Consider the following 18,242-nt stretch of genomic DNA (forward strand, 5'->3'; position numbering starts at 1 on the left):
GGAATTAGAACACAGACACACACACACAATTCCACATCAAATGCAGAGCATGAGCTAATAAAACAAGTAATAAGGAGAAAATCTTATAAGTTGTTAAAGAAGTAAGACACACTGCAGATAGATAAACAAAGATAAGGAGTTCAGCAGACTTGTTTTCAAAAATTAGGCATGGTATCACAAGTCATGCTTAAAGTACTCTGTCAACCTAGATATTTATGTCTATCCTTCAAAATGTAAAGCAAAGCCAACAAACAAAAACTATTCAAGACAAGAAAAAAAAAGTCCTAAACCCACACTTCATTTTTGTAAGAACAATACTACAAGAAAGGTTAAAAACTATTTTTTAGGCAATGAAAAAATACTGGATGATATCACGTATCACTATAAAGGAAGGCAGGATACTAGAAAAAATAAATGTACGGATAACTATGAAAACATTTTATCTTCATTCTTAAGTTTTTAATGTATGTGGAAAATGGAATTAAAGGAAGGGTAAGTTTATTTTGGTGCAAAATTTTTTGAAATCCAAGCACGAGTGGTCTTTAAAAGTTCAAGAAAAATGTGCATTATGAAAAACACTACACATGGATTTCAAAATTTATTTGCACCAGAATGAACATATCTTTTAATTCTATTTCTCCATGAAGTTTTTAAAGGACTTTCATATGTATGCATCTAACAGCATTGTTTCAACTTCCTATATAGGAAGTAGTCTAACAGGACTAGAGAAGAAATAAAAGGTCACTATTCTAAAAATTGTATTTCTGAACACAGTAGTGATAAGTAATTATATATTCAATTTTAAATAGACTATTTGGTAATTAGTCAAGGAGGCATTTGAAAAATGTGTACAATGAAAACTATAAAATATTGCTGAGAAAAATTAAAGTAATTATTAAAAAAATTAGTTGGTAACTTCCACACAATCCCAATCAGAATTTCTTTAAGTTTTTTTTTTCCTATAGAAATTCACAGTATGACTCTAAAATGACACAGAAATGTACTATATAGCCCAACAGGGGTAGGCACTGTGGTGTAGTAGGTTAAGCTGCCACTTGGGATGCCTGAATTCTTTAGGATCTAGTCCGCTTTTGCTTCCAATTCAGCTTCCTGTTAATGCATCTGGGAGGCAGCAGATGATGCCTAAGTACTTCAGTTCTTGCTACTCATACAGGAGACTTGGATAGAGTTCCTGGCTCCTAATCTCAGTGTGACCTGGCCTTGGATGTTGTGGGCATTTGGGGAATGATCCAGCAGATGGAAGATATCTCTGTCTCTCCCTCTCTCTTCTAACACTTTGCCTTTCAAATAACTAAATCAATAAATAAAACTTTACTGTAAAAAATGAATAGCCAAATTTTAAAAAAACTTAAAAGATTCATTTACTTAATTTACAGTCTTTTTAGAAAGGCATATGAATCAAATCAATATAGTACTAGAAAAGTTAGACCTACAGACAAATGGAAGATAATAAAGTTCAGAAAGACTCACACACACATTTAGTTGATTTTCCACAAAGATGCAAAAGGTAGTTCAGTAGTGAAATAATAGTTTTTTTTCAACAAATGATACTGGAATAACTAGTGTATCCTTTTGGAAAAAAATAAACTCTTACCCTTAACTCACACCACACACACAAAATATCTTCAAATGGATAACATAACCATAAAAAATAAAACATATGTCTGAAAAACAATTTCTATAACCTTGGATAAGCAATGATCTTCTACACAGGTCACAAAAAGCATAAACATTTAAAAAATGATATTTTTATTCAAAAGTAAAAAAAAAACCTCTTTTCCTAAAAATAAAAGTTTAAATTTTAAAGGCAGAGACTGCGAGAAAGTATTTGCAACATATATATGACAAAGGACTTCTATCCAAAATAAAAATAATTTTTATAATAATAAAATGCATGGGGTATATGAGAAACAAAAAAAGGATGGTAGCTCCTTCCAGAACGGAAGAAAAATATAAGGAATTCTGATTTTATCTATGTTTAATTTCTTTAAAAATTGCTGGGTTGGGGCTGGCACTGTGGTGCAGCGGGTTAACGCCCTGGCTTGAAGCGCCGCCATACCATATAGGCACCAGTTTGAGAGCTGGCTGCTCCACTTCTAATACAGCTCTCTGCTATGGCCTGGGACAGCAGTAGAAGATGGCCTAAGTCCTTGGGCCCCTGCACCGTTTGGGAGACCCGGAAGAAGCTCCTGGCTCCTAATCAGCACAACTCTGACTATTGCGGACATCTGGGGAGTGAACCATCGGATGGAAGACCTCTCTCCCTCTGCCTCTCCTCTCTCTGCCTCTCCTTCTCTCTCTAACTCTTTCAAATAAATAAATAAATCTTTAAAAAAAATTGCTGGGTTATAGATACACAGGACTTCAGTTGTTAATTCTTTGTTCTACCCTGAAATATTTTATAATTAAAAGAGAATAAGTTAACACTATACTGGAACTGCTAATTCCATATTACTCCATTAAATTTCAGTTACAGTTACTAAGATATGTAATGGAGAATTTTTCGCCCATGGCTGACTCCTCTATATTTATTCAATGTCAAGGCACACGTAAATGTAGTTGTTCCTCAGCATCCGTGGATTACTGGTTCCAGTACTCTCCACAGTGAAGATGCTGAAAACTGCAGTGTTCAAGTCCCTTACATAAAATAGCACTATATTTGCGTAAAAACTACACAAAACACATGTATTCTTAAATTATCTCTAGTTTACTTACAATACCTAACATAACGTAAATGCTATGTAAATAATTACATTGTAGTGTTTGGGGAATAATAATAAAGAAAAAAAGTCTGTACATGGTACAGATGCCATTTTTTGTTTTCCAATGTTTTCTATCGTTGGTTGGTTGAAACCATGTATGGAGAGCCCATAGACACAAAGGCTGACCGTATATGTAAAAGTGCAGAAGGGAAAAAGATTCAGTCATATTTGTAGTTTTTTTGATTAAACAGTCCTACTCAGGTGTCTAAATATTTCCATTATCACTTCAACAATTTATTCAAAACAAGTTCACTACTTTTTCCCCACCTTGGACTTACATTTTTTCAAGTTCTATTTTCTTTGCTGGTTTCACTGTTTTACAACTTACAAGGATGGTATTTTGCTTAGGAACACAACTCCAGAGTCAAACTGACTAGCTTCCAATCTTGAGTTCAACACTCAAAAAACTGCCTGACTTTGGGAAGGTTATTTGGTCTCTCTGTACTTCAGGATAAATTCTGAATGCATGTAAAATCCTCAGAGCTAGATCTGACAAATAGTCAAACTCAATAAACATTAGCCATTCTTTTGATCTTCTCTTATTGCTGTAAGTATTATCATTACTTCTACTCTCCAACTCATCTTTGCCTCTTTCTTCATTCTCCCTGTATCAGGGAAGGTACTAAATACCATTCATTATTACAGAACAATCTAACCTTGCCCTATTTCTAGATATCTGGACTACTGCAGCCTTCCTTTTCTTTAATTCTTTCCATTCCAATCTACTGTATAATATTACCAGGCTAATCTTTATCCCTTTCCATAAGCCTCCATTTCCTAGACTATGAGGGCACTTTGAAAACTTCATGCTAAAGTGGAATTAAAAATAAATTTATTTTGATACAAAAAACAACTTGAAATCCACGTATGGGTTTTCAATAACACTCATTTTTGCATGGATTTAAAACTTTTTGTGCCAAATTTATTTTTTTTTGAAAAAATTATTTATTTATTTGAGAAACAAAGAAAGAAAGAAAGCTCTCGTTCACTGGTTCACTTCCCAGATATCCACAATGAACAGCTGTGGGCCAGACCAAAGCTGGGAGCCAGGAACTCAATTCAGGTCTCCCACATGGGTGGCAGGAACCAAGTTACTTCAGCCATCACTGCTGAGGCCCCCTAGGGTCTACATTAACAAGAAGCTGGAGTCAGAAACCACAACCTGGTCCTGAAACCAATAACTCCAATATGGGATGTGGGAGTCTTAATCTGCATCTTAACCACTAAGCTAAATGCCCACCCCTAAATTTATTTTTCATTTCCATTTTCCAAGAATGTTTGATATATCATTGTAGGTTCTGCACAAGGAAAAAGGGTATCACAGAAGGTTCCTAAACTAATCACTGCTATCAAAAGTAGGAGGTAGAATGTCTCAAGACTGAGTTTTAGCTTTACAAATATCAAAACAAGTTACACTTATTACTACAAGAGGAGTGACAAAATATTTTAAATACTTTGACAAGTATTATATCAGCAATCTACTATATCAGCAATCATCCCTAAGATAGTCTGAGATTTAATTTAGTACAAAAGTTACTAGTTTTTTCCTACTAACATAGATGTTTGAATTTCATTTTAGAAAGAAATCTCTGGGCCCTGCTGTCTTAAGTAATACATTATGTAGATACCATCAGTTTATGCTCCCAGACCCTAGAAGGTACCAGTAATTGAGCACAATACTCTTTCTTGATGAAATTAATGCTAATGGAGGTGCTTGGAAAAGTGAACTTACATGTGATTCTTAACTCTCATGATCTCTACTGTCTCTCTTAATTTTAAGTCTATGATATTTTAAACCTACAAATCTATATAAAATTCCTTTTTAAAAAAATACTTATTTATGTATTTGAAAGTCAGAGTTACAGATAAAGACAGATCTTCCATCTGCTGGTTTACTCCTATGGTGACTTCAATAGTCAGTGCTCAGCCAGGCCAAAGCCGAGAGAGCTTCATCTGAGTCTACCACACGGATAACAGGGGCCCAAATACTTGGACCATTCTCTGCTGTTTTTCTCAGGCCATTAGCAGGGAGCTGGATTGGAAGTGGAGCCCTCAGGAATCGAACTGGTGCCCATATGACATGATGGCATTACAGGCTTTTACCCTCTATGCCACAACATCAGCCCCCTCCTCTAACTTATAGTTTAAAATCCTTTGAGAACATTACTAGAAATCTAGAAAATATTCTGAAATCTTGGACAAATTTTATTTTTGTATAGCTTCAAAAGACAATTTGTTTAAAATTATATTTTCAAGCAAATTCCATTGAGATGTTTCATTATTAATTTATATTTTGGTGACAACCCATTTTGGAACACTATTAAAATTGGCCCAGAATTTTGATATGGGCACATAGCTACTCTTTGAAAAGTAATTCCTTTGAATTGAACATCATGAAACTTAATTTTTTTTTAACATTTACCTTTTTTCTTCTTTTGCTCTCAGCTGTTCCTCCTGTCTCAAAACTTGAACCATTATAGATTCAAAAACTCCACTTGTCAAGCCTGCCAAACTTCGAGGTGTTGACCGACGCCTTGTTGAAGTACATGCAGTTCCCTTCTCATCCTCCAATCCATAATAGCCTCTAGATGTAACTGCTATCGTTGTCTTTTCTCTCAAGTGCCTTGGAGAAGAATAAGTCAATTTATAAGGTCAAATCTTCTAGATAAGCAATAAACCCCCTCAGTGTTTCAGTCCTATATACTTATTAAATCTAAGGGAAGGCTCTCTCTCAGACTAGTTTTATTACACTTGTAAGGAACGGTAAAAATTATGTAAGGAAGGTAAAAATCTGGAGTATAGATTAGTAAAGTATAAATAAACACTGTGTTTACCAAAAGGAGTCGTAAGTTACTGGTGCATTAAAATGTAAACCTTTATGGTATGAAGTGCAGTCAAAGTCTTGTCCTTCTTGGACTACATGCACTGTAGTTGATTATTTTGAATTTAGAATGACTATATAACAATCTTTCTCCCTGTGTTATCTAAGTCCCACAAATCACACAACTGTAAGGTTCTATTGAACTGTTGTAGTATTATGTGTTTTCTCTGCTATAAAAAGATTACACCATAACAAATTCAGCCTTAAGCAGGGCATGAACTTTAAACTGGGTTTCTAGTAAGAGAATTTAGGCTAATCTAGCATATCATTCAAGGCTATAACCCTTTACTGTACAACATACATATATCTGTATGCTAGTTAATTGAGTTGTGAGTAAAGAATTGTGCGCCCAAGGAAAACTGCTGACTGGCAATACTGAAAGTGAACAGGTGAACCTAGATTGATTTTAACATAGTGTTTTTAGAGATGAATCAACTAGCTCTATAAGTGTAATTACTTTTTCATCAAAATGAATGGAAGAGAATATTAACAGACAAATAGCTTTGAAAAATGATGACATCTCAGAGGTGACAAGGTATGTAGAGCACTGGGGATAAAAACCCAACAAATAAATAGAGCTTATATTATAAACTGTTTTTAGTTTATATTATAAATTATTTTAATAGCAATTCCTCAGAAAAAAGACCAAAGAGAAAATTATATACTTTATTATTCATGGGCAATAAAATTTCTTTAGTATTTATCATTCATAGTGAAAAGAAAACAGGGGCTGGCATTGTTGTGCAGTTTGGGATGCCAGTCTGAGTTCCAGTTACTCTGTTTCTAATCCAGGTTTTTGCTAATGTACCTGAGAAGACAGTGGAAGATGGCCTAAGTACTTGGGCCCCTGACACCCATTTGGGAAAGCAAGATGATGTTCCTGGACCTTGGCTTCAGCCTGGCCCAGACTGTACTACTGCAGCCATTTGGAGAGTGAACCAGTGGACAGAAGATCTCTCTCAGTTGCTCTTTCAAATAGATTTTAAAATGGGAGAAAGAAGAGAAAAAGTAAACTCAATTATGTCAATTCTTTCTTATTGTGAAATTTGAAAAGATGGATAGCACAGTGTCAGAAAGGATATAAGGGAAAGAAAAATTCTCGTACAACAATAGCAGGTGCTTAAACTGGAACAGTTATTCTGGAAATCAATTGGCTAATGATCATTAAGATTTAACGGATCCCTATAATTCTAAATAATAAAGAACACACAGAGTATTACTTGCTATTACAAAACAGGTCTCCTGGCTTTTCCTTTAATCTCCCTAGAGTCTGTTCACATGGTAATCCAGGTAATCCTTTCCTTAAAAACTAGTCAGATCATGCCATTACTTTGCTCTACCTCCTCCAATCATGCAGTTAAAATTAGAAAACTATCTAAAGTTCTTATGTCCTATCACACATGGTGTGATGTGGTTTTCATCTTCCCCTCCAGATCTCCTTTTCTGCCACACTGACCTTAGCTCAGCCACAAATATCTTTTTTTTTTTCTTTTTCTTTTTTTTTTTTTTTTTTACAGGCAGAGTGGACAGTGAGAGAGAGAGAGAGAGAGAGAGAAAGGTCTTCCTTTTGCCGTTGGTTCACCATCCAATGGCCGCTGCGGCCGGCGCATCGCGCTGATCTGAAGCCAGGAGCCAGGTGCTTCTCCTGGTCTCCCACGTGGGTGCAGGGCCCAAGGACTTGGGCCATCCTCCACTGCACTCCCGGGCCACAGCAGAGAGCTGGCCTGGAAGAGGGGCAACCAGGACAGAATCTGGTGTCCCGACCGGGACTAGAACCCGGTGTGCCGGCGCCACAAGGCAGAGGATTAGCCTATTGAGCCACGGCGCTGGCCTTTACAAATATCTTTTCATTCTCAGTCACGCCAGTATATTTGCCTCCCAGCATATTTGCATTTGAACTTTGTCCTGTAAGAAGACACTCTTCACCCAGATATTCTTATGGCTCAGTGTGATCATTTCATTAGGATCTTTGTTCAAACGTCACCACATTTCAGAGGACTTCTCTATGATATCTAATAAAGGATCCCCTGTCACTATTCCCTTAAATCTACGGTTTCCTTTTGCATCATATTACCTATCATTACATTGCAATATATAATTATCTATTGAGTAATTAAAACCATCTTCTCACTATAATAAAAGCTAAAAGAAAAAGGGGCTTTGTTTTGATAATCATTGTATTGTCAGACCCTCAAACTGGGATTAGTATTTGGAAGGATATAAGTTGTTTTTTATTTTAAATTTGCACATGAATTGTAAAACTTCTAGTCATCTATTTTTCTCACAGTAAAAGAATTTTGAATGTTTATTACTATTCATCAGAGAATAAATGTAATAAATGTAATAAAATGAAAAATCTCACCTCCAAATAAGAATGGCCAAATAATCAATGACCAAATAAATATATAAACTTCCCTTTTCTAAAATTCAAGCTTTTTTTCTATTAGGAAAATTATGTTATGAAATCAATCTAACAAGAATCTGAAAATAGTAATGTAATGCTAACTCTAAGCAAAAGCTAACCAGTAATTGTGGTTGATTCATTTCATTTTAGAGTTATTCATTCTTTCCTTAACAAAAACAACAACAACAACAACAACAACAACAAAAAAACATGAAAAAGTCTTTCCTGTGTTAAAACACTCCAAATTTCAGAGTTCAGAGGCTTAATTCTGTTTAAAATTACTGGAATTATTAACAAGGAAATGAACTGACAATAGGCTTTATAGTTAACATAGAACTGACACTGGCCCCTGATTAAAAATAGATGTTTAGGAGGCCGGCGCTGTGGCTCACTTGGTTAATCCTCCGCCTGCGGCGCCGGCATCCCATATGGGCGCCGGGTTCTAGTCCCAATTGCTCCTTTTCCAGTCCAACTCTTTGCTGTGGCCTGGGAGGGCAGTGGAGGATGGCCCAAGTGCCTGGGCCCCTGCACCCGCATGGGAGACCAGGAACCTGGTTCCTGGCTTCGGATTGGTGCAGTGCCAGCTGTGGTGGCCATTTGGGGAGTGACCCAATGAAAGGAAGACCTTTCTCTATGTCTCTCTCACTAACTCTACCGGTCAAAAATAAATAAATAAACAGATAGATGTTTGGGAAGGTTTCTACTATTATGTGATTTTCCTTGATCAAAAACAATTCAGAAGCAAGCATTTGGCCTAGTGGCTAAGACTCTGGTTAAGACGTTTGGGTCCCACTTCAGAATGCCTAGATGAAGCTTTGGCTTCATCAATGCAGACCCTGGGAGGCAGCGGGTAACAACTTAGGTAATTGAGTCCTTGCCACCTAATTACTTCAATGAGTTCCTGACTCCCAGCATTGGCCCAACATAGTTCTGGCTACCAGAGGCATTTGAGGAAAGAATCCGTTAGAGGACGCTCTCTTGAGTCTCTCCATAGAAAGAAAAAATATGGGCACTGTGGTGCAACAGGTTAGGTTAAGCTGTCCCTGCAATGCTTGCCAATTTGGTGTCACTTCAAGGGCAACTGGGTGTCACTTCAAGTCCTGGCTACTCCACTTCCCATCCAGTTCCCTGCTGATGTGCCTGGGACAGCAGAGGGGAGATCCTCTACATCCATGTGGAAGACCCATATGGAGTTCCAAGCCACTGGTTTTGGAATGGCCCAGGACTATCTGTTATAGCCATTTGGGGAGTGAATGAGTGAATGAAAGATCTCTCTCTCTCTCTCTCAGTTAATCAATGAATCTTAAAAACATTTATACTTAATGGTGTCACCTATAAAAATTGTATCTGTATCATGAAAATTTAGAAACAATGATCTAATCTATTTAAAAATCTCCTAAATGAGGAATTTCAGTCATTTTGTTATCTCATTTGTTTAAAAAATATTAAAATGCAACTATAGCTCTTAGGGTACTAGAAAGAGATAATGTATGAAAAGTGATGTTTAATGAAGGGATTATTTACTAATGTACAGGCACTCATGGGTTAGTCACAGCAAAAAGCTATTATTGCCATTCTAAGCCCAAAAGGGGAGGAAGAGGGAACAGTTATTAGAATTAAAAGCTGTAACTATATAGGAGAGGGTTATATAATGAAACAAAACCAGTTACAACTTGCAGCCCAGCAAGGATAAAGCTGTAAAATAAACACTCTTACCTCCTTGTCCTTCTGCCAGTGATCCTACTCAGAAGTCAGAGGACAGAGCACAATAGTTAATAGAGAATCTAGGAATCAATCTTCCAGGGCACAGAGCACAGTGCACAGAATGGACAATGTATTTATAGGGACAAATGAAGACTATCAACACAGCACAACCTAAGTACTAGCTTGTAAGAATAATTAGTTGAAATTAGAAAAGACAGATTTTACTGGTGAATTTCAACAAAAACATCTGCATATTTGATAGCTAAGTATCACAATATAATCAGCCCAGCCTGCAATGTACTTCTTCCATCTTGATTTAAAAGTTACAGAGAATGGGGGTGGGGGGAGCAAGAGAGAGAGAGAGATCGATCTTCCTTCCCCTGGTTCAATGCCCAAATGACCACAATGGCTGGGGCTGGGCCAGGCTGAAGCCAGGAGCTTCTTCCAGGTCTCCTGTGTAAGTACAAGGGCCCAAATACTTGGGCCATCATCTGCTGCTTTCCCAGGAAGATTAGCAGGGAGCTGGATTGGAAGTAAAGCAGCTGGGAATTGAACTGGTGCCCACATGTGAAGCTGGCATCACAGGCAGTGGCTTAACCAACCATTCTACAGTGCCAGTCCCTAGATTTATATGTTTTTATGAGCTCCGGGCTACAACAGTTATTAAACCTGAGTATCAAAATAAACCCAACTTAAAACAACTCTTTCAGATACCTCTATAGCCATTCAACCAACATTTTCAAAACTAATGAAGTGTCACAATGAACTCATTAAATACAACTTTGGTACCATCAATGTCTTAAAAACATTTTTAAAATATGTTATTTATTGTCAAATTTTAAGTATCTAGGTTAGTTTATCATACAACATAACATTACAGAAGCCTCTATATATGATTTATAACTAAATATGCAGACATTAGGGGCTTATTTCCAACATATTTTCTGTGCCCTCACCTGCAGCTATAATTATGTTATCCAAAAAGTTTTTAGAATAAGTTTCCTACTCACCAAAAAGTATTTTGCACAGACTATTTTTAATTTTTTTAATTTAATAAATGTAAATTTATAAAGTACAACTTTTGCAATATTGTGGCTTTTTCCCCATAACCTCCCTCCCACCCACAGCCATCCCATCTCCCACTCCCTCTCCTATCCCATTCTTCATCAAGATTCATTTTCAATTATCTTTATATACAGAAGATCAACTTAGTATATACTAAGCAAAGATTTCAACAGACTGCACCCACACAACTGCACAAGATAGAGTACTGTTCCACTAGTAGTTTTACCATTAATTCTCATAGTACAACACATTAAGGACAGAGATTCTACTTGGGGAGCAGGTGCACAGTGACTCCTGTTGTTGATTTAACAACTGACACTCTTATTTATGATGCCAGTAATCACAGAGACTCTTGCCATGAGCTGCCAAGGCTATGGAAGGCCGGCGCTGTGGCTTAATAGGCTAATCCTCCGCCTTGCGGCGCCAGCACACCGGGTTCTAGTCCTGGTAGGGGCGCCGGATTCTGTCCCGGTTGCCCCTCTTCCAGGCCAGCTCTCTGCTGTGGCCCGGGAGTGCAGTGGAGGATGGCCCAAGTCCTTGGGCCCTGCACCCCATGGGAGACCAGGAGAAGCACCTGGCTCCTGGCTTCAGATCAGTGTGGCGCGCCGGCCACAGCGCGCTGGCCGCGGCGGCCATTGCAGGGTGAACCAACGGCAAAAGGAAGACCTTTCTCTCTGTCTCTCTCTCTCTCACTGTCCACTCTGCCTGTCAAAAAAAAAAAAAAAAAAAAAGGCTATGGAAGCCTCTTGAGTTCACCAACTCACCAACTCTGAACTTATTTAGTCAAGGCCATATCACAGTGGAGGTTCCTTCCTCCCTTCAGAGAAAGGTGCCTCCTTCTCTGATGGCCCGTTCTTTCTGCTGGGATCTCACTCACAGAGATCTTTCATTCAGGACCCGCGTCTGGCAGAACGTTTTTGCCAGTGTCTTGGCTTTCCATGTCTGGGAGATTTTCATGGGCCTTTTAGCCATATCTGAATGCTCCAAGGGTTGGTTCTGAGGCCAGTGTGCTGTTTAGGGCATTTGTCACTCTATGAGTCTGCTGTGTATCCTGCTTCCCCCGCAGGATCATCCTCTCCCTTTTAATTCTATCCTTCATTATTTGCAGACACTGGTCTTATTTGTGAAATCTCTTTGACACTTAACCTATCTTTCTGATCAATTATGTACTTAAACTTATCACTTTAACAAGTGAGATGGCATTGGTACATGCCTCCTTGATGAGATTGAATTGGAATATCCTGGCACATTTCTAGCTCTACCACTGGAGGCACGTCCGAGTGAGCATGTTCCAAACTGTATATCTCCTCCCTCTCTTATTCCCACTCTTATATTTAACAGGGATCACTTTTCAGTAAATTTTAAATGCCTAAGAATAATTGTGTATTAATTACAGAGTTCAACCAATGGTATTAAGTAGAACAAAAAACAAATAAAACACTAAAAGGAATAAAATAGTAAGTTGTTCCTCAACAGTCAAGACAAGGGCTGATCTGGTCACCGTTTCTCATAGTGTCCATTTCTCTTCAACGGGTTTTCTTTTAGGTGCTCAGTTAGTTGTCATCAATCAGGGAAAATCAATGATATTTGTCCCTTTGGTACTGGCTTATTTCACTCAGCATGATGTTTTCCAGATTCCTCCATTTTGTTGCAAATGACCAGATTTCATTTTTTTTTACTGCTGTATTCTATAGAGTACATATCCCATAAATTCTTTATCCAGTCATCTGTTGATGGGCATTTAGGTTGATTCCATGTCTTAGCTATTGTGAATTGAGCTGCAATAAACATTGAGATGCAGACAGCTTTTTTTTTTTTTTTCCCAGTTTAATTCCCTTTGGGGTAAATTCCAAGGAGTGGGATGGCTGGGTCATGTGGTAGGGCTATATTCAGGTTTCTGAGGACTCTCCAAACTGTCTTCCATAGTGGCTTTACCAGTTTGCATTCCCACCAACAGTGGATTAGTGTCCCTTTTTCCCTACATCCTCACCAGCATCTGTTGTTAGTTGATTTCTGTATGTGAGCCATTCTAACTGGGGTGAAGTCTTGAGACCTCATTGTGGTTTTGATCTGCATTTCCCTAATGGCTAGATATCCTGAGCACTTTTTCATGTGTCTGTTGGCCATTTGGATTTCCTCTTTTGAAAAATGTCTATTAAGGTCCTTGGCCCATCTTTTTATTGGGTTGTTTTGTTGCTGTGGAGTTTCTTGATCATTTTATAGATTCCAGTTGTTAATCCTTTATCAGTTGTGTAGTTTGCAAATAATTTCTCCCATTCTGATGGTTGCCTCTTCACTTTCCTGTTTCTTTTGTTGTAAAGAAACTTCTCAATTTGAAGAAATCCCATTTGTTTATTTTAGTTTTGACTACCCGTGCCTGTGGGGTCTTCTTCAGGAATTCCTTGCCTGTTCCAATGTCTTGAAGGGTTTCCCCTATGCTCTCAATTAATTTCATGGTGTCGTGGCATATATCTAATTCTTTGATCCATGTTGAATGGATTTTTGTATATGGGGTAAGGTAGGAGTCTTGCTTCATACTTCGACATGTGGACACCCAGTTTTTCCAGCACCATTTGTTGAAGAGGCTGTCCACGTTCCAGGGATTGGTTTTAGCTCCTTTGTTGAATATGACTTGGCTCTAGATGTTTGGATTGATTTCCGGTGTTTCTATTCTGTTCCATTGGTCTATCCATCTGTTTTTGTACCAATACCAGGCTGTTTTGATTATAACTGCCCTGTAGTATGTCTTGAAGTCTGGAATTATGATGCCTCCAGCTTTCTTTTTATTGTACAGGATTGCTTTAGCTATCCGCGGTCTCCTGTTTCTCCATATGAATTTCAGCATTGTTTTTTCTTGGTGCACAGACTATTTTTTAAAGATTTATTTATTTTACTTGAGAGGTAGTTACAGACAAAGAGAGGGAGAGACAGAGAGATCTTCCATCTGCTGGTTCAATTCCCCAAATGGCTGCAATGGCCAGAGCTGAGCTGAACTGAAGCCAGGAGCCAGGAAGTTATTACAGGTCTCTCACATGGGTACAGGGGCCCAAGCATCTGGACCATCTTCTACTGCTTTCCCAGGACATAGCAGAGAGCTGGATCAGAAGAGCATCAGCTGGGACTAGAACTGGCACCCATAAGGGATGCCAGTGCTGCAGGCAGAGGCTTAGCCCACTATGCCACAGTGCCAGGCCTTCTCACAGACTATTAAACTTATTTCTTATTAAATGTTTATATTCTATTCCTTCAATTGTAACTCCCATTCACCAGGAATTTCTTTTTCATTTTAATCCAGACCTCCATTCTTTTATTTCACTTTTTCATTTGCTCTAACATAATTTGGGCTTTTTCAGCTATTAACATATATAACCAGTTGGGAATCATAATACTAACTAACCTCTTCTCTCACTTCATCTCCCTTGCCTAATTATCTTTCTGTTCCAGGCACATGCTGCCCTCTTGAGTCAAAAGTCCCATGTCCCATTACTTTTTTTTTTTTTTAAGATTTATTTATTTATTTGAAAGGCAGAGTTACAGAGAGGTAGTAGCAGAGGCAGAGAGAGAGAGAGAGAGAGAGAGAGAAAGAGATGTTCCATCCGCTGGTTCACTCCCCAAATGGCTGCCAACTGCCAGAGCTAGGCCGACCAGAAACCAGGAGCCAGGGGCTTCTTTCAGGTCTCCCATGTGGGTGCAGGGGTACAAGCACTTGGGCCATCTTCTACTGTTTTCCCATAGCACAGAGCTGGACCAGAAGTCGAGTAGCCAGGTCTTGAACTTGAGCCCATATGGGATGCCGGCACTGCAGATGGTAGATTTACCCACTACACCATAATGCTGGCCCCAATTACTCTTATGCCTCCATTAAGTACTGTAGGAATAAATCCACCAGCTTTTATTGTCTGTGTATAATTAATCTGTGGGGCCAGCACTGTGGTGTAGTGGGCTAAGCCTCTGCCTACGGCGCTGGCATCCATATGGGAGCAGGTTCAAGTTTGGGCTGCTCCACTTCTGATCCAGCTCTCTGCTATGGCCTGGGAAAGCAGCAGAAGATGGCCCAAGTTTTTGGGCCTCTGCACCTGCAAATGGAGACCCAGAAGAAGCTCCTGGCTCCTGGCTTTGGATCAGCACAGCTCCAGCAGCTGCAGCCATTTGGGGAGTGAACCAGCAAATGGAAGACTTCCCTCACTCTGCCTCTGCCACTCTGTAACTCTGCTTTTATAATAAATAAAATTCAGAAGGTATTTTTCAGTTCTTATTTTATTCAACCTCTCCATGCCACTGATTACTCTCTCATCAAGAACCTCAACTGGACTCTTCAGAAAGAACAGCTTTAGATGAGCAGGAGAGAGTGAAGATCGAATACAAAATAAGAATAAAGTATTCATTCACTCATATTTATTCATTAAAAATTTCTAGTAAGCAACAGCGAATCAGCAAAGAATATGCTAAGAGTATGTAGATGTATTAAAAGATTAAGCACCAAAGATGACTAACATATTAGGATTAAAACAATGGTGATGCTACTGACAAAAATTTAAACACTGAAAAGAAAAACAGGAAAATCAGGAAGATTATTTGGGTTATAAATACACTTAAGTTTTTAACATTTTGAGATAATAGTTACACATCTATCCAGAAAGTTCTATGGTTAGAATTATGAAACTGTATCAAAAGGGGATTGTTCAAGATACTGATTTGACAAGTGTCTGGTAACAATAACAGAATTCAAAAGAAGAGAATGTTCCAACATAGGAAGCAGTCAACACGGCAGACTCATAAAATTACAATTGCTTTAAGTAACACTCTGACCTCAGAATCAGCCTTTAAGGCTTCCTGGTCTGGCTAAAAAGCCCTCACGAGAGCATTTCAGGCACGGAAAGCCAAGATATTGGCAAAAAATGTTTTACATGAAGGATCTCTGTGAGTGAGACCTCTGTGGAAAGAACTGTCCATCAAAGAAGGACGTACTTTTCTCTGAAGGGAGGAGAGAACTTCCACTTTGCTTATGATCTTGTCCAAATACTGATGGAGTTTGTATACTCAGAAGGCTTCCATAGCCTACACAGTTCACTTCAAGAACCTCGGGTAGTCACTGATGTCATACATAACAGTCTTAATTATTAAATTAACAGGAGTCATTCTGAACTAACTCCCCATACAGGACCTCTGTTCTCGATGAGTTATATTATGATAGTTAACTGTAAAAGTCTTTGTATATGTGTATTTTTTGTGTGAAAATTGTTGAAATCTTTACTTAGAGTTGGTCTTCTGTGTACAAAGTTAACTGAAAATGAATCTTTATGGATAAAGGGACTGGCAAGGGGAGAGGGAGGAGAAGGAGGGGTGGGAGTGTGAGAGGGTGGGTATGGTTGGAAGAATAACTATATTCCTAAAGTTGTACTTATGAAATTTGTATTCCTTAAAAAATAAATTTTAAAAAAGATATTGATTTGAGAGTCTCAGTGATAATCAAGCCATAAAAAATAAATTATCTTTAATAAATAACTTTAGGGAAATAACATCTAAAGGAACAGCTTTAGAGTTTATCCACAGTTACAAAGAAAAACATAGTGGAAGAAGAAAATGCCGTGACACACATTGTGGCATGGCAGGTAAAGCTACCACCTGAGATATATGAGTGCTGGTTTGTGTGCCGGCTGTTCCACTTCTGATCCACTTCCTTGCTAATAACCTGGGAAAATAGCGGAAGACGGCCTAAGTACTTGGGACCCTACCATGCTTGTGGGAGACCTGGAAGAAGATTATGGCTCCTGGCTTTGGTTTGGCCCAGTCCCTGCTGTTGTAGCCATCTGGGGAGTGAACCAGAGGATGGAACATCTGTCTCTCCATTTCTCCCCCTCTCTCTGTAACTTTTTTTTTTAATTAATTAATTTATTTGAAAGGCAGAGATACAGAGAAGCAGAGGCAGAGAGAAAGTCTTCCATCTGTTGGTTCACTCCCTAAATGGCTGCAACACCCAGAGCTGGGTTGATCCAAAGCCAGGAGCCAGGAGTTACTTTTAGGTCTCCCACATGAGTGTAGGGCCCAAGGACTTGGGCCATTTTCTGCTGGTTTCCCAGGCCTTAGCAGAGAGCTGGATCAGAAGTGGAGCAGCTGGGACTTGAACTGGCACCCATATGGGATGCCGGCACTGCAGGCAGCACCTTTACCTGTTATGCCACAGTGCCAGTCCCTCTCTGTAACATTTTAAAAAAAAAGAAAAGAAAAGCACAACAGAGGCCAAAGCAAAAAAAAGTTTTAAGTACCCAGTGATTTAAACTACATAATTTTCCAGATACATTGAGAAAGGGCCAAAGGGCCAAGTGAAAGCAAAAGATTAAGCAAGAAGACATTCATTAGTAAAATATAAGACAATTTCAACGAGGATCTTATTGCAAAGAACCTTGTATGCTAAAAACCTTCAAAGTCTTTATTCATTTCTGAAATAGTGACAAATAAATAACATAATGCCATAAAGAACAACTAAAGACTTAACAAAACTAATTTTTAAAAAACTAAACATTTTACTTGGTAGATGGTGGTATCTATCAAGACTAGGCTTAGTAAAACTAAGTCCAGTTTCAAATATACTAAAGCTTGAGATGGCTATGGACACTCAACTAGATACTTAAAAAACTATGGGAGGGACAGCACTGTGGTGCAGTGGGTTAAGATCGTATAGCACTGGGGCAGGCACTGTGGCTTAGTGGGTAAAGCCACCGCCTGCGGTGCCAGCATCCCATATGGGTGATGGTTTGAGACCTGGCTGCTCCACTTCCAGTCCAGCTTTCTGCTATGGCCTGGGAAAGCAGTAGAAGATGGTCCAGGTGCTTGGGTCCCTGCACCTGTGTAGGAAACCTGGAAGAAGCTCCTGGCTTCAGATCAGCACAACTTTGGCTGTTGCAGCCAATTGCGGGAATGAACCAGTGGATGGAAGACCTTTCTCTCTCTCTCTCTCTCCCTCTCCTCTGTGTAACTCTTTCAAATAAATAAATAAATCTTTAAAAAAAAAAAAAGATCATAGCACTGCTTGAGATGCAGGCATGCCATACTGGGGTGCTGGTTCAAAGTCCTAGCTACTCCAGTTCTAATCCAGCTCCCTGCTAATGTGCCTGGGAAAGCAGGAAAAAAAGATTTCAAGGAATAGGGAGCATTAAGATACCTACAGTGGTAGGATTTGCAGTATTTGCAATATAGATTTTTTGAAAATCACTAAGCATATACAATATATTTTGGAAATACCAAGGATATGATTAAAATGTAACTGTACTATAAGTTATCTTGTGATTAGTACCTGTGTTAATGGCCCAAGTACTTGGACGCACACAGGAGACGCAGATGGAGCTACAGGTTCCTAGCTTCAGAATAGATAGCCTCAGCCACTGGGACTATATTGGGAGTGAAC

The 18,242-nt window shown here is 38.7% G+C and overlaps 1 protein-coding gene across 17 annotated transcripts in view; it reads right to left on the reverse strand.

Annotated features, from left to right (window-relative positions):
* BRD10 (bromodomain containing 10) overlaps positions 1-18,242 on the reverse strand; it is a 117,270-nt gene that overhangs the window by 74,865 nt on the left and 24,163 nt on the right. For 15 of the 17 annotated variants that reach the window (XR_016210284.1, XR_016210296.1, XR_016210288.1 and 12 more), the window contains exon 2: positions 5,206-5,406. The exons of the other annotated variants lie outside the window; for them this stretch is intronic. Coding sequence is in view for 7 of the 15 variants with exons in the window: in XM_051845908.3 (XP_051701868.2) it covers positions 5,206-5,406 (201 nt within the window). In the remaining 8 variants the exon portion in view is untranslated. The remainder of the gene's footprint in view (positions 1-5,205; positions 5,407-18,242) is intronic. 17 annotated transcript variants of the gene reach the window in all.

Source organism: Oryctolagus cuniculus, chromosome 1, assembly GCF_051225735.1.
Source record: "Oryctolagus cuniculus isolate XC-2025 breed Fujian yellow rabbit chromosome 1, ASM5122573v1, whole genome shotgun sequence".
Lineage (NCBI taxonomy): Eukaryota > Metazoa > Chordata > Mammalia > Lagomorpha > Leporidae > Oryctolagus > Oryctolagus cuniculus.